General features: G+C 43.2%; 1 protein-coding gene across 3 annotated transcripts in view; it reads left to right on the top strand.

The window, feature by feature from the left end:
• The window catches only part of FBF1 (Fas binding factor 1), a 596,028-nt gene that overhangs the window by 448,640 nt on the left and 131,090 nt on the right, over window positions 1-16,298 (top strand). For all 3 annotated transcript variants that reach the window (XM_078654557.1, XM_078654558.1, XM_078654559.1), the window contains 2 exons: window positions 5,240-5,362; window positions 10,642-10,827. In XM_078654557.1, the coding sequence (XP_078510683.1) occupies window positions 5,240-5,362; window positions 10,642-10,827 (309 nt within the window). The remainder of the gene's footprint in view (window positions 1-5,239; window positions 5,363-10,641; window positions 10,828-16,298) is intronic.

The raw sequence follows: 16,298 nt of genomic DNA, 5'->3' as shown, positions 1-16,298 counted from the left end.
CGCCGCTCCTCCCCCGCGCTCCTCAGTTCACCGCTCCTCCCGCCTGTCCGCCGGTCCTCACCGCCTGTCCGCCGCTCGTCACCGCTCCTCCCCCGCGCCATGTCCGCCGCTCCTGGACGCCGCTCCTCCCCGCGCTCCTGACGTCAGCACGCAGGTCGCGGCCGGTGCTACTTCGAAGGGACAACTTTTTTTTTTTAAGGTACATTTTTTAGATAGCACATATTTTTATAGTTTATATAGCCTATGTCCATCTGCACACCCTGACGATTACAATGATGTATCGGGTTTGTGGATTGGCGCTGTGGTTCCCGAGTTTACCCGCCTCAAAGGTTCAAAGTTCTTGCTTTATAATAGTAGTATAGATATAGATTGAACCTTATACAATCTTCCATATTCCATCTTTCATAATAAAGTTATCTTAAGAAGTCCAAATGTCCTACCCAAGGTAGTTTGGGATTTTCATCTTATCCAGGCTATTTCCTGTTGTACTTCTTCCCTTAATCGTTCCACTCATGTAGAGGGGTCACTCCAATCTTTGGATGTTAGAATAGTCCTATAATTCTATTTAGCTAGGAATAGGACAAAGGACACGAGAAACACTAATCAACTGTTCGTTAATTATAGACCCCTCCATACTGGGATGGGTTCTACAAAACAAACCATTGCTAGATGGATAGTTTCATGTATTATGTGTTATCAACAAGCCAACAAATCCTTTACAGAGCTCATGTCACGAGAGGGAAGGCAGCAACTGCTCCTTGGTTGAAGAATGTCTCCTCACAAGATATGGGTAAAGCAGCCAAATGTAAATCAATCCATGCGGTCACTAAACTTTGTTGTGATGCAGATTTCTTGTAGGTACTAGAGCGGACATTATAGTTGGGCAAGCAGTTTTTAAAAACCTATTTGCTTAACATAGTGTCTTTGATTTTGAAAGTGATAATAGTTAAATGACATTTGTTTAGAGAGATAAGCCTGCTAATCCATTCTACAATTATGACTATCAGTGAGCATCCTACGATGCAGAAGGAAGTGTTTCTTACTGTAATCCTGGTTCTGTATTTTAGGAATCCTCACTGAAATCACGAACAACCATCCCTCATTGTCTGTAAATTCCCCATTAAAGGTCCCATTTCCACTTGGTGTTGAACCGTTCAAAAGAACTTCGACTGTAAGGCAACGTTCCAGCACAAAGCATGCTGGAAACACAAAGCTGCTGACGTCTTAAAGGAGCAGTATGCCTTTTTAACCACATGCACTCTTAACCTTGCAGTCATCCTTTACTTTCATTTTTCTCCTGAAATGGGGAAGTTTAAGACTCTCTGGTTTTTGAGGGGAAAATTATTGTGCTAGATGCTCCAGTGTAGGTCTTTCAAAATAATAATAGCAGAGAAAACAAACAACAGATGTTATCAACATATTTAATGCTCTTTTTTCAAAATATCCACCAACACTGAACTATGTTACATAAGTATTCTGAGATGAGTATTCTGGCGCAAATTATTCTATATTTATGACTTCAGTGAGGATTCCTACGATGCAGAACCAGTATTACAGTTAAGTAAAAAAAAATTGCAGGTGCGAACAGCCTTCTTTAATCCTCAGAAGCACTCACCAGATGTCAATCTGCACACACTATATGACTATGAGATGCAATCAGACAGGGTGATAACAACTCCACTTCCTTTGCTTCAAATCACCAAAGTTATGTGTGTTAAGATACATTCTGCTTTCAACAGCACATGAAGACAGAAAAGGTACACTACTTATACGTATGCTGGGATGTAGGCATCACATCATCTAAAATCAGGATTGAAATTGCAGGTTGTGAAGTATCGATGATTTTGTGCTCTCCATAGCCATTAACATGTCTCCTCTATGTTGAGTGGCCCTGATGAAGCAAATCCTGGCGGGTGTTGTGGAGGTAGGTGTAAATAAGGGAGTAATTGGTCAGGATGACCAACTAGAGCTGCTGCAATTGTAATATTCAAGTGAAGGCATCTTCTTCGAATGCAAGAAATCATAGTATGTATTTCACTGAAACAATTCCCTATTATTTTAGTTCTCTTCCATTTGGCACATCTAATTTTTTTTGTTTAATTTCTCTGATGAGTGTGCATCTTCTTGGCTCTACCCATATACAGCCGTGGTCCATGCAGGTAACCGCAATGGGGCGGTGGAGCCGTGTGTGGGGGGGGACTTGGTTCAAGGGACGATGCCGAGGGATAATGAATTATTTATTTACTTTCCCCTCTGCATTATCCCTCGAAGTTCCCCCACCCCATGCGGCCCCACCGTTATCTGCACGGACCGCGGCTGCCCATATATATCTCTTCTCCTTCTTCAGATTTAATCACAATTTTCCATCCCAGTTTATTGCTTTGCCTTTTGCACCTGCTTTGGATAAAATCTTCACATAAGTAAAATAAATATTTTGCTTTTGTGTTATTGATTTTACGTTCTATTCATATGACCATTATTTTGGTCAAGTACCATTATCTAAAGTCACATTTGGTAAAGAAGGCTGTTGACCTGAGTAGACAGGGGCTTTAAATCAGCTGGTAGCTGGTGGCTTGGCCTTTCCTACACATATCATTCTTCTGGTACAAACTTCATGGATTCTATTGCGTCAGCGATGGCCACTTCATTGGCAATAAGAGGCTATTTTAGTTGTAAATATTTTTTACTGGATGTCCAGACTAAAATGTTGGGCAAGACCCGGGATAGATAAGAGTAGCTCAAGGATAAGTTACACCACACTTTGGAAAATGTCAAGGACCCTATGCAGACAACCATATCGTTTTATAGATCTCATCCGTATACAGCAGTACTACCAGCCCTTCAAATACCTTAGTTGTGTATGCACGCAGCCTCTGTATCGAGTACCTACTAGGGGAAGAGTACAAGTAAAGCAAAAGACGGCAACTGAAGCTTCATCTACAATTACATTAGACGTTTTTCTTCTTACAACTCTCTATGCTGGTGTGGGCAGGCTCATTGATATTTTTTCAGTGTGGAAGAAACTAACATCAGCCTACTGTGAGAAACAGGCATAGATTTACAGTAAATATATTTTCATTAGATTTCTCTATAACTTGGCCTCTTTAGACAAAGACTGGACTAGGAGGTCCCCAATATACATGCATCTACGAGAGCCTTTCTTAGTATCAGACTTCTACAAGAATGTTATGGCCAGCAGAGGCCCATAGTTGTATCCCTGATTACTGCTGCAGAAAGGAACTAGCCCAAGAAAATCACCTGAATTGCTGAAAGAGGTCCTGGAACTGGCACTGTGCAGTGTAAAGAAGGCTGCTGACTAGGACTATCCCTTTGTTGCTGACAGATGTAAGAGAGTTGTGGTTGTTCGAGCCACACTTAAGATGGCTGGTCAATCCCTCCCCTGCTGATTATCAGTTGGAGAATCTTCTCTGTAGAAAAAACGTGACTTGGTTTTCAAAAGTAATGATTTGCCATTGTATGAGCTTCATAGCACTTTAGGCCCCACGTTTTGGGTCCCATTTCATGCTCCAGATAGACCATAACCACCTCAAATTGCTGATGGTAAGCAATAGTAGGAACTCTTAAGCAGATATGATGAGCCATTCCATCTTTATCTACTGAAAGTTTGGTAGATAAATAGGTTTCTGAGATAGAGCTTTTTTTAATGAAGCGCTTACAGATCAGGTCAAAGAAACATGTTTAAAGCCCAGTCTGCCCTGGCCGCGGTGTGACTGTGGCTATCCCTTCAATGCACACACATGCTTCTGAAAAAAAGTTGGAGTTGAGCTAGACAGACCTAATGAGGGTTTAGTCAACCATCTCATACGTTTTAGACGTATCTTAAATAGAAGAAATAAAATGAATTTAAAATGTCTTTGGTGTCTGAGGAATGAGACATTCAGCATCTTCCGAACCCTCCCAATTCCTGCAAATAGTGCTACCCTCTCTAAAGAGGAAGGCAGAAACTCGAACTCTGAGAAAGTATTAACCCCACTGGCATTGCAGTAACAATACAGAATCTTCCTAATATTTAGGTAGTGATTTGTCTGCCTACCATCATGGGGCCTGATTCTCAAAGGTAATTCATACTTTTGAGTTAGTGTGCTACTTTCTGGCATTCACAAACTCAATGTAAATCTACTACAAAAGTGTAAGTTGCATGTCTCCACCCCCTATGTATAACAGTTGGTTTACTTTTGTGTGGGTGGAGAGTGACGTCCCTCCCTAAGCCCCTCTTACTCTTCCCTAATTTCCATCCTGTTTTATAGTAAGTCTGCCCTTTTTTCTAGGGACTACCTCCAGTTCCTCCCACATTTACTATTAAAACGTATACATACATGTGTAGAAACTCCTCATTGTGGTTGGAAAATTCTTCACCCATAAGTATAGGTAATACAGAGAAGAAAAATCTGCTCATGTTTTGTGAATAGCACTTTGTAGTACATTTTGTAGTATTTCAAGACATACTATAAAATGCAATTTTTGAAGCAGGCCCATCATCTTCATCTTGCCCACCAAAACCCTGAGGAGGTCCATTAGTCAAGAATAAATGTTCCAAAACAATACAAATCTTACTTTCTCTTGAGATATTCTTATCTGGACTTTGGAATATCTGTAAAATTCTGATGTCGTTGCGTAAGAAGCCATTTTCTTCTTAGCAGTCCTCAAAATGGACTCAGACAGCCCAAAGGAGTTTCAACATACCCCAAAAATGCTGCCACTGGGCCAACACCCATTTCCGTTTCTGCTTAGGAGGAGAGACTAAAGATACTAACACCATACCTGGTGCCGGAGCTGAAACAGTCTTCTGGATCAGCTCTTAAAGAAGCCTTAGAAGCAGAGTCAGACTGCTTTGCATTGATGCTTGCCGGTTCTGAAAGTTACTCGATCAATCAAAGTGGGTCCCAAAGGGCCACAAGAGGAACAGTTGGTTATATATGGTGAACAGCTTTTTGAACTCCTCCAACTTTTGAAACCCCCAGAATGTGATAAGATCCTCTGTTTTTGTGGTGTTTTATTTAAGTACCCTACTTTCACACATTGATGGGAGATGTTTTTGGGCCAGCTCCTATTACTGAGCTGTATGCTTATTTGAGCTCTTCACGTGTTGTAGTGAAAATGATGGTGTCAAGCATTATAATGATAAAGCCGGCATAGGATGTGACAATGCAGAACTAAAATGTAATTAAATGTGAAAATTCCTCTAATAAATGTTGCTTATCTATGTTAAATGTTGTAGGAACGCTGGCGAGTGAATGCAGAACAGTCCAAGGTAGAGTCACTGCAGCGCTCACTGGAGGAGCAAAGGAGAGTCATGACCCAGCAATTGAGCATGGAGCGGGAGGAGTTGGAAAGGGCAAAGGTAAGGAGGTTACTGTGCTACTTGAGCTTCGGTGAATAGTATGGAGTGGACCGCTCTATAGGAAAACCAGGACATTTCTGAAATGCTGGTTTGTTAGAAATGCAAGTAGAGCTTGAAAAGAGTAAATTAAGACAGGTGAGTTTGACTGCCACAGGCTTGAAAAGCTCACCCCCGGACTATCCAGAAACTCTCTTCCTGATTTGCAGGACTGCTTTCATGGCCATGAAAGGCTATCAAAACACCTTTCTTCCTTAGTTTTTAGGTCTCGTAGAGAGACCTTTTGCCGTCCATCCACAAAGCTGACTTTTTACGACCTGGATTTTCAACAGTTCACGTGAAATCACGTGACCACAAGCTCCTCGTGCACGAGCTTGCATTTCCCCACAGGCTTCCCCCTGCCAGCAGCATTTGCCACATCAAAGGCTTCAGCTGCCCCGCCCCCCGCCGTCACTTATTCACGGCCGTAGGCCGTGCCTCGCTCCAGGCTTCCCCCTGCCAGCAGCATTTGCCACATCAAAGGCTTCAGCTGCCCCGCCCTCGCCGTCACTTATTCACGGCCGCAGGCCGTGCCTCGCTTCTACAAACATGGATTTCCTCACTGCGCCTAGCTCTACAAACACGCACAAAATACTCTCGAGTGGCAACTATTATTGTCCTAAGTGAAACCTGCTTTTCTCAATCTGAGCCCTTCCTGTCCCCGCTTCCTTCAGATCTCTGGGTAATGCACCGCTAATGCCGCCCCCTGAGTGACAGGGTCAACCCTTGGTAGATGTCCCTAAAACAACACCCCCTTCGGGGCGAGTGTGCAGGAACAGGGGCGAGCTTCCGCAGCTGACCCGCCTGACGTTACAAATGTTGTTTCAGTACTGAAAAGGTGCTCCGCACATTTGTCAGCCGTGCGCTTCTTGACGTAATTGGCATATCCATGAGTTGGCACTCTCACTTTGCAATACAGAGTGTGATGTTTCATTTATCATTGTTTCTCTGCAGCATTAACGCTCCGACTTGGAAACACTTTCGCATGACCAGCGCAGTTCGCGTTTACCGTTTGACATCGTAATGCGAGTGCCTATGCACCCGTTTCTTTTTAGTTTCACGATTATGCATGCTTGAGCCCTATATTACCATGTGGAAGCACTGCGACACGTTTTTACTTTTCCCACATTTTCGGTTGTTAATGATGGCTTAATGGATGGCACTTTTTTTGTTTATTGTGACACTGGGTTTTGGTCACATTATTACATACAAGGCCATGTTGAGTTGACTGATTTGATATGGTTCACTGCCATATTGTAGTCTAGGACTGTTGTTGGCCGTTCTTATATTGGCACTTCTACAATTTTGTTTCCTGCACATGGTGCACATATTGGTTGATTCACTTTTCCGCCACTCATTGTCGAGTGTTAATCAGGAGGTCAGCAGATCAGGGTTTGGAAGAATATCACCCTCACACCCTCACACCCCCTCACCCTCCCAACCCTCTCACCCTCACACACCATCACATCCTCGCCCTCACCCTCACACCCACTCACACCCACTCACACACACTCACACACCCTCACTCACCCTCACTCACCCTCATACACCCTCATCAGCATAGCATAACAAAACATAGCATGGCATAACAAAAAAAGCATAGGATACACATCCTCACAACCCTCTCACCCTCACCCTCACCCACCCACCCTCACTCACCCACCCACCCTCACTCACCCACCCACCCTCACTCACCCACCCACCCTCACTCACCCACCCTCACTCACCCTCACTCACCCACCCTCCCTCACTCACCCACCCTCACTCACCCACCCTCACTCACCCTCACTCACCCTCACCAGCATAGCATAACAAAACATAGCATAGCATAACAAAACAAAGCATAGGATAGGAAAACATAGCATAGCATAACAAAACATAGCATAACAAAACATAGCAAAACACAACAAACCATAGCATAACGAAGCATAGCATACATAACAAAATATAGCATAGCAAAACATAGCATAGCATAACAAAACACAACATAGCATAGCATAACAAAACAAAGCTTAGCATAACAAAACACAACATAGCACAACACAACATAGCATAACAAAACAAAGCTTAGCATAGCATAACAAAACATAGCATAACAAAACATAGCATAGCATAATAAAACACAACAAAACATAGAGCATAACAAAGCATAGCGGAGCAAAACAGCATAGCATAAAAAACATAGCATAGCAAAACACAACAAAACATAATATAGCATAACAAAACAAAGCATAGCATAGCATAACAAAACATAGCCTAGCATAACAAAACATAGCATAACATAACAAAACATAGCATAACAAAATACAACAACACATAGCATAACAAAACACAACAAAACAGCATAACTTAACAAAACACAACAAAACATAGCATGGCTTAACAAAACATATCAAAACATATAATAGCATAGCAAAACACAGCATAGCATACCAAACACAGCAAAACATAGCATAGCATAACAAAGCATAGCATAGCAAAACAAAGCATAGCATAATAAAACACAACAAAGCATAGCATAGCATAAAAAATAGCATAACAAAGCAGAGCAGAGCAAAACATAGCATAACCAAACATAGCATAGCATAACAAAGCATAGCCTAGCAAAACACAACAAAACATAGCATAGCATAACAAAACACTACAAAACTTAGCATAACAAAACAAAGCATAGGATAGCAAAACTAAACATAGCATAGCATAACAAAACAAAGCATAGGATAGCAAAACAAAACATAGCATAGCATAACAAAACATAGCATAACAAAACATAGCATAACATAACAAAACATAGCATAACAAAACACAACAAAACAGCATAGCTTAACAAAACAAAACATAGCATGGCTGAACAAAACATAACAAAACATAATAGCATAGCAAAACACAGCATAGCATACCAACACAACAAAACACAACATAGCATAGCATAACAAACCAGAGCAAAGCATAGCATAACATAGCATAGCATAGCAAAGCATAGCATAGCATAGCAAAACATAGCATAGCATAACAAAACAGCATAGCATAGCAAAACAAAACATAGGATAGCAAAACAAAACATAGAATAGCATACAGCATCACTCAGCACCACCACAGCATCACTCAGTGGCACCACATCACTGAGCTCCACCACAGCATCAATCTGTGCAACCATTCAACAACAACTGGTTCAAATATGTTATCTCAATGTTTCAAGCTTTGTTACAAATGTAACAAAAAGATGTTAATATTTGACATATGTTCTTGGATTTTCGTCACAATAAAATACACTGAACATAATCTTCACAAATGTTATTTACAAAAGTTTAAGCTATTGCCATTATAAATTACAATAACTTTTATTTAAGTATTAATTATAAAAAAAAAATAAAAAACATTGTTATTTGTAATATCAATACATGTAAGTCACGTAAATACAACACATATTGCATTACAAATACTATAGGTGTCACATATGCGAGAGTTATAACTATTGGCATTGTAAATGACAAAGCTATCAATTTCGCTATTTTCAAAAACAAAACCTAAATAAAAAATGTGTCATTTACAATACCAATAGCTCTAACTTTTCTAATGCGAGACCTATTGCATTGCAAATGCTTGTTTCTGTATTCAGTTTGCATGTTTTTATCTTTTGTCTTTCGTCCTTTTCTCTTTACCTTATCATGTGGTCTTTCCCTCCATACTATCTCTTTACCTCCAGCTTTACTTGCTGCCTCCTACTGTGCTCCTTTTTTTTCCTTCCCAATTCTTTCTCCTTCTCCTGTACTCTCAGCTTATTTTCAGAAGATCTTCTTCTAGCACATGCCTATTTTAACGTAAGATCTGGCGCTGTCAAATTAGTGTCAGTTCGCAAAATAAAGAAACCCAGATGGGGAGGGAGAAGTTTCTCCTTCTTAGTGTGTAAACTCTGGAATACCGTGCCCTTAGCCCTGAAATCTCAATCTAACAAATCACCTTTTAGAAAATTGCTAAAAAACTTGGCTTTTTTCTATTCATGTCCAGTAGAAATTTGCCTATCAATCATGGACATCTAGCAGTAAGACACCTCCGCATTCGCACACTTTAAAATAATATATTTCTTACTCTCTCTTCTTTCTTGCCTTTTTTTCTGCATCCTTCTTTGGCCTTTTTCTCTCGCCGTTCCTTTTCCTTTCCTCCCCTCTCCCAATTTACTTTCATCCCCTTATTCCGTATTCACCATCCATTCCGGTCTCTTCCCCTCTTAGAGTGCCTCTCTATCCTACTGCGATCTCTCCTCCTTCTTCACCAGTTTGTTTGAGTCCTTCTTTTCTCACTTCCATGGTCCCTTCGTGTTTCTCCCCCTGCTCCAACTCTTTCACTCCCCTCCTCCATTTGTTATTGTTTTAACCTACTCAGACCCTAATTTCCTGTATTCCACCATCTGTACTCTTATTCTGCATATCTACACCTTTACTGTCCATAGCCATTATTTCCCTTCATTCCTGATTCTTCTTTCCCTCTATATCCATTCTCCAATTCACTGTGTACATATATTAGTATTTCCTCTGCCAAGTCGCTCTCTCCTTTCCCAACCTCTCTTCCTCCTTCACAGTTTCTTCTGGACATGCTTCCTCCTTCCATAGTCTCTATGCTTTCTTCTGTAGCCACTCTCGTTGCTTCCGTGGCCTCTCTTCATCCTTCCTTAGGTTATTTCATTCGGCTCCAAGGAATCCTACTTACCACTGTGCGCTATGCAAGTACTTTCTTTCAATCAAGCACTAATTAGTTAATCTTCTATTTCCAGTTTCCCATCCAGTCTGCATGCCTGGTATGTTTTCTTCCTTCTGTGTATCTTCCTCTTTCCTAGATATCTCTCCCTCACCTGCTTTTCAGTCTCTTTTTTCATCCCTACTTTATCTTCTTCTGTCCCTTGTCTATTCCTTCTGTCCTGGTCTTTCATCATTCTTTCGTGCTATTTTGTTTATTTTTGCCTTGTTTCTCTTCCCTTTCTCCTGCTTCTAAGGTCTTATATATTTTCCTTATCTCTCTTAACCCATACCCAGTCTCTTATATTCTCTTCTCCTGGTTTCTCTTGTTTTCTTTTCTTCTTTCGCTTCATTGCTGTTACTTTGGCTTTTCCTTGCTTCCAGTCTTTTCTTCCCTGGTATACCCACTCCATCGTTGGCCTCTATTTCCCTCCATATCTGGAATCTTACTCTCTCTTTATTAACATCTTTGGTTTCTCCCTAACTAGCTCTTTATCCCTGACCTTTCAGAGTGCCCTGCTGGAGGAGCAGCAGTCGGTCATGCACAGATGTGCTGAGGAACGCCGAAAGTTGGCTGCTGAGTGGTCTGATTTCCACACCCAGCAGAAACTCATACAAGAGCGGGCAGAGCGGGATGTCAGTCGTGTTCTGCAGATTGACTCACAGCGGGAAGGTGCCATCATGAGCTTCGCCAAGGTAAACAAGGACATACTCCTTCCAATGTGCAGCATGCATAAAAGTAGTTTGGCCGAGAACATGGAGGTTCCTCCGAATGTCCGACTCAGAAAAGTCTTGGGAAAGTCAGAAGTCCATGCCATGGCATTTTTTTGCTCTTGTGCTTCTCAGGGTACAGGGACTAGGTAAGCAATTGTTTCATTCTAATAAAGTACCTCAGAAACAGAAGGGGGAGAGCGTATCTCCAGAATATGGATCTCCTATAGATTCACATGTATGAAATATTCCCCATTGTTGGGCTAGTAATCCTTGGTAGTCAATGTATACATTTACACTTCATTAACATTGAAAACAAGCATCTAGTACTTGTAGCCTCCAAACATCGTTGTTCAAACTCTGTTCCAGGAAGTGGAGAGATATCGAGATCAGCTTCCATTAGAGGATCCAACTGAAATACTGCCTACAGACATCTTTTTAGAAGCAATCCAATGGACCACTGTTCCTGAATTGCTCCCCATTTCAGCCCTGTTACTTCAGTCCTGCCTATTTTCTAGATTCAGCTCAGCTCGTCTGAGCTAAGGAAGCGTTAGAATAGCATTTTTATTCATTTTACTTGTGGATTTCTGATTCAGATAAACCTCTTCACTATGTTGGGGAAAGCTTTGAAAGAATATATGCAAAGGACTACTGTTTCTGTGGCAAAACGATTTATATGTATGTTTCACACACTAAGTACATGTACTGTCTTCACCCTTCACATGAATCCAGAAAAAAAGATAGTACCTCAGATTTTCTGCAAAGACACTGAATGATCAGAAGTGTCTTGTTGTGGCATTTTTAGAGTAAGTCTATTGCTCCTGTTCTTCTGTCATAAAACATAAATTTCACTTAGTGACTGCTAAAGTGAAGGTTTTCAGTCAGACTTGCTCTGTGACCATTCAGCCCTGTGACTCTACCCCAAAGGTTCAAATAGCAGGCCTGCCAACTTTCTATGTGCCTAAGGAGAAAACTTCATCCATGCAGCTTTTGTCTTTTTATGATATTGACAATACTAAGAAACACACACATGAAGTAATAAACATCAGTCTCACCTCATTATTTGTCGAGTCCTGTCAGGGCCTAAAATTATGCCAGTAGATATCTGCCCTACAGACAGCTCAGCTTCTTTATCGCTCACTGTGCAACCAATTGTTTGTAAACATATTGTTTGAGGCAAGTGTGCTGTAGATACACATGCTATGCATACTCCTGCCATCTAGTGTTGGGTCTGGATGTTTGCACATTGTTTTTCTTTGAAGAAGTCTTTCCTAGTCACGAGGTAAGGTGACTCCTCCTTTCGGCGATCGTGTGCATGGGCATCAACTCCATTGTTAGATTGTTGTCTTTCCGCCATCGGGTGCAGACGTGTGTTGCTGCGCTCTAGTTGAAAACCATCCTTCGGGCTCCCCTTGGTGCGCAATCTACCCTACCCTTGACGGTATTGTTATCGTACGTGTTTCCCTCTCTCGCGTATCCATTCGATCGGAAAATCTCTCCTCTTCAGTCGAGAACATCGTGGGCGGCTTTCGGGCCTAGCCGCGTTGATCCACCGCTTGAAGTACCCTCGCACCGATCTACACCAGGTCTGCCAGATCTGCTTATCACCGGAGCACAAGAAAGAAGACACTGAGGCCTGTCGCTCGTTCAGATCGAAAAAGACTCTTCGAGATCGTCGGGGAGCGCCAAAGCACTCAACAGACTCGGGTGCTCTTCGGGGAAGAGTCTGAACAAGAAGTGGCTGCTGCAGAAGAAGAGGAGGCCTTCTCGGTCGAACAATCCGATTCTGACCTCGAGATTGAGTTGGAATCAGAAGACATTCCAGCGGGACAGGGTGTCGTGAGTACCAATACTCACGACATGAGCTATCTCATGAGCTATCTTTCACCAAACATAAGGCTTCGGCACCACCTCTGCCTTCGGGCCTTGGCTGGCACTGAGACAAGTACTCAAGCCTTCCGGGTCAGGAGCGAGCCGAGACAGATTGTCTTCGAACCCGAAACATTGCGCTCCAAAAGACAAATCTGTTTCGGAGCCGAAATCCTCAGTCTCAAAACAAAAGTCCCCTTCAGAGCTGATCCCTTCCGCACAAAAGTCGCTTCAGAGCCAAAACCCTCTGCTTCCAAGGACAAGGTCGGTTCAGCACCGAAACTTTCAGCGCCAAAATTGAAAGAAGATACTTCAAAGTCCCTGGAACCAATCTTAGACATTATGGAAGACAGATTGGATCCACAGCAAAAAACTATTTATATTAATATGTCCGAATGAGGTCGCACACTGCTCGTCCCATCAGCGTGTGACCCCGGAGCATAATGGTCGATGTAGTCGGTATCAGCGGGTGCGCTTCTACCCGAGTGTTGAGTCTTGAGGGTGTTCACTGGTGTGCTTGCCATCCCTGGACACGTGTTTCGCGTTCATTAACGCTCATCAGCAGGGATTAGGCGTGTGCACGGGGTTGCTGCGTGGGCTGCCGAAAATATTCTTAAGTCCAGATACCTCTTAAGGCGCGCAGGTGCGTTATCTCGAGGTCGTCACTTTAGAGTGTTTCAAGGACTCACGGGCTACGGCCAAGTCCTTGGGCCTCACCACCCTCCCTGAGCAGTCTGCTTTTTGCCCCTTCTCTTCCAGGGGATACTCATTAATAGTCATAAGCACTGAATAATCTCCGCCCGTGAGCGGGAACACGGAACATATAACAATATACATATATGTGTAAATATACAAAAATTAGTACAAAGTACTAAAACAAAATATACATGTATAAACTCATAATATGCAGCCCAACATAATGTATAGGCTAATAAAACCTTATTACACACTTTCTGCAGTATGAAAATACTCCATACATCAATGCAATAAACAGGCTAGAGCCTAGAAATGCATTTCATAACATAAATACCCTTTATTTTCAAAGAATCTGTTGTAAAAGGCAATTAGCCTAACAAGGCTGCATATGAATAAATGTCTGTGTACAGAAAATCAGACTGGCACCTCACCTTTAAGGCCCCAGAGAATCTGAGCACTTTGCCTTTAAGGCCTCCAGGAGCAACCCTGCTCCCATCATGCACCACAGGTGACAGTTAGGTCAGTTCTTTTTTCCGGCTTGTTCTGTGAGGAACCTGGAACTTGAGCTGGGCTAAATTTGACTTTTTTCAGTCAAAATTTGGTTTTTTCCTGTCTTTTTTGACAAGATTTAGTTCTAGTGGTGGTTTGCTTTTATTTTCTGACTAAACTGTTGGAGTTTTTAGTCAGTTATGCCATTTTTGCTTTATAAATGTCCTTCCTGTGGGAAGAAAATGTCAAAGACTGATCCACACACTGTTTGTGTGGTTTGTCTTCCTTCTTCTCATAAGGTTGAAGATTGCTATCATTGCCTTAACCTTTCCAGCAGGACTTTGAGGGAAAGGGAGAAGATGCAGCTTCTAGGTCGTTTGGAGAGAGAAGGAAAGGGGCCTAAAAGCTTGATTTCATTTGGAAGGCCCTCTTCTCATGAAAATCGTCGAAGATCTGCGTCTCCTGAAGCTTCAGCCAAGAAACAGCGTCTTCAGGAAGAGTCGACGTCGAAGAAGGTTCGTTCAGCGTCGAGATCTCCTTCAGGCTTATCGACGCCGAGACAAGACAAAGCTCCATCGGCGTCGAGGACATCACCGGTTAGGCAGAAGTCGACGCCGATGCAGTCCCCGTCGAAGAGTCTCTCGACGTCAAGACATGTGGTGTCTGTTGCGGTAAGGACGACGTCGGGGGTACGGAGTTCGACGTCGAAGGAGAAACATCACTCGACGTCGAGAGAGAGACAGCATTCGATGTCGAAGGATAAGCAGCGCCCGACGTCGAAGGAGAAGCAGCACTCGACGTCGAAGGAGAAGCAGCACTCGACGTCGAAGGAAGGTCGACGTCGAAGGAGAAACGACGGTCGAGGTCGAAGGAGAGACGACGGTCGACGTCGAAGGAACGGTCGACGTCGAAGGAAAGACGAAAGATGTTAAAGAGAAAAGTGACGTCGACAAAGAAAGTGAGATCGACGTCGAAGGATGTTGCGACGTCCAGACATGAAAAGAAGAGGAGATTGGAGTCTCCATCAAGACGTAGTTCGAAGTCTAGATATGCTTCAGGCTTGAGGCATGAAGAGAGAGTATCAGTGGCTAAGTCTCCCCCACCTGCTGAAAGGTCGGCATCGAGACATTCGAGATCAGCCTCTCGGACCTCCCATAGGTCTTTGTCGAGGTCTGAAGTGATTCCACTGCCTTTGGTGGCCTCTACACCTCAAGACCAGCAGGAAAAAGTTGCGCACCAGGACTCGTCGGTGGTGGCTCATTCTGGTTCGACTTCAAGGCAGTCGGTGTCAGAGGAAAGGCAACTAGTTCCCAGCGATCAAACTCCATCTGGCTCACCACGATCTGAGCGGAGTAGTTCTTCAAGGTCTTCCAAATCTTCACTGGGAATTCAGATTGTGCAAATTTCGCCAGAGGGCTCTCCTGAGAGTACAGCACAGCCGATTAACATGTCACCGAGGTGGTTGGAAAGCCTACGACACTGGAAGATGCAACCGACCGCTAATCTAACTAGTATGAGAGTTGCGGATACTCAGAAGGTTGTGGTTCCTAGGAGGTCACGTTCTAGGTCTCCAGTAAGAGGAAGATCTCGCTCTAGAGAACGCAGACGGCAGAAGTCTGTTACTCCTGAAAGGCGAAATAGGTCTCCTACATCATCTTCCTCATCGTCATCTCCGAATAGAAGTTCGTATAGAGACTATACTCCTACTATATCGTCAAGTCCTCCTTCGAGGGTATCCCCAGTGGATGACTTAGGCACCTTCAACGACGTGTTATGTCGTGGAGCAAATAAGTTCAACATTGTGATGGCAGTTCCCCAAGTGACATCTTCGGTCATTTTTGAGACTTTGCATCACAAGACTTCTGCTAGACCTCTTCTACCTTTGGTTCCTGGTTTGTTGGAGCCTGCTATGAAAACTTTCTTGACTCCAGCCACGGTGGGTTCAGGCCCTTCTAGAATTGCGAAGAAATATAAGGCTCCCCACCAAGACCCTTTATTCTTACGTTCTAATCCGCCTCCAGACTCTCTTACATTGGCGACAGCCAGGAAGGCGCATTCTGCAACTTCTATTTCCTCTGCTCCACCTGAGAAGGACAGTGAGAGCATGGATTCCTTAGGTCGGAGGATGTGTAACACTGCTGGGTCGGTGATGAGAGTGGCCAGTGCAGCAGCCTTACTGGGCCGTTATGATCGTCTTTTGTGGGACTCTGTGGCTCCGTTTGCAGACAAGCTTCCAAAGGAAGATCAAAAAGACTTCCTGGAGATTGTAGGCGAAGGAGGTTTGGTTGCTAATCAAAGTATTAGTGCAGCTGCCGACTCTGCGGATCTTGCAGCGCATGGCTATGCGCATGGGATTTGTTCTAGGCGTTCAGCTTGGCTGCGTCTTACTGGACTAAAACCTG

Source organism: Lissotriton helveticus, chromosome 7 (genome assembly GCF_964261635.1).
Source record: "Lissotriton helveticus chromosome 7, aLisHel1.1, whole genome shotgun sequence".
Lineage (NCBI taxonomy): Eukaryota > Metazoa > Chordata > Amphibia > Caudata > Salamandridae > Lissotriton > Lissotriton helveticus.
This window is presented reverse-complemented; position numbering and strand designations above follow the sequence as displayed.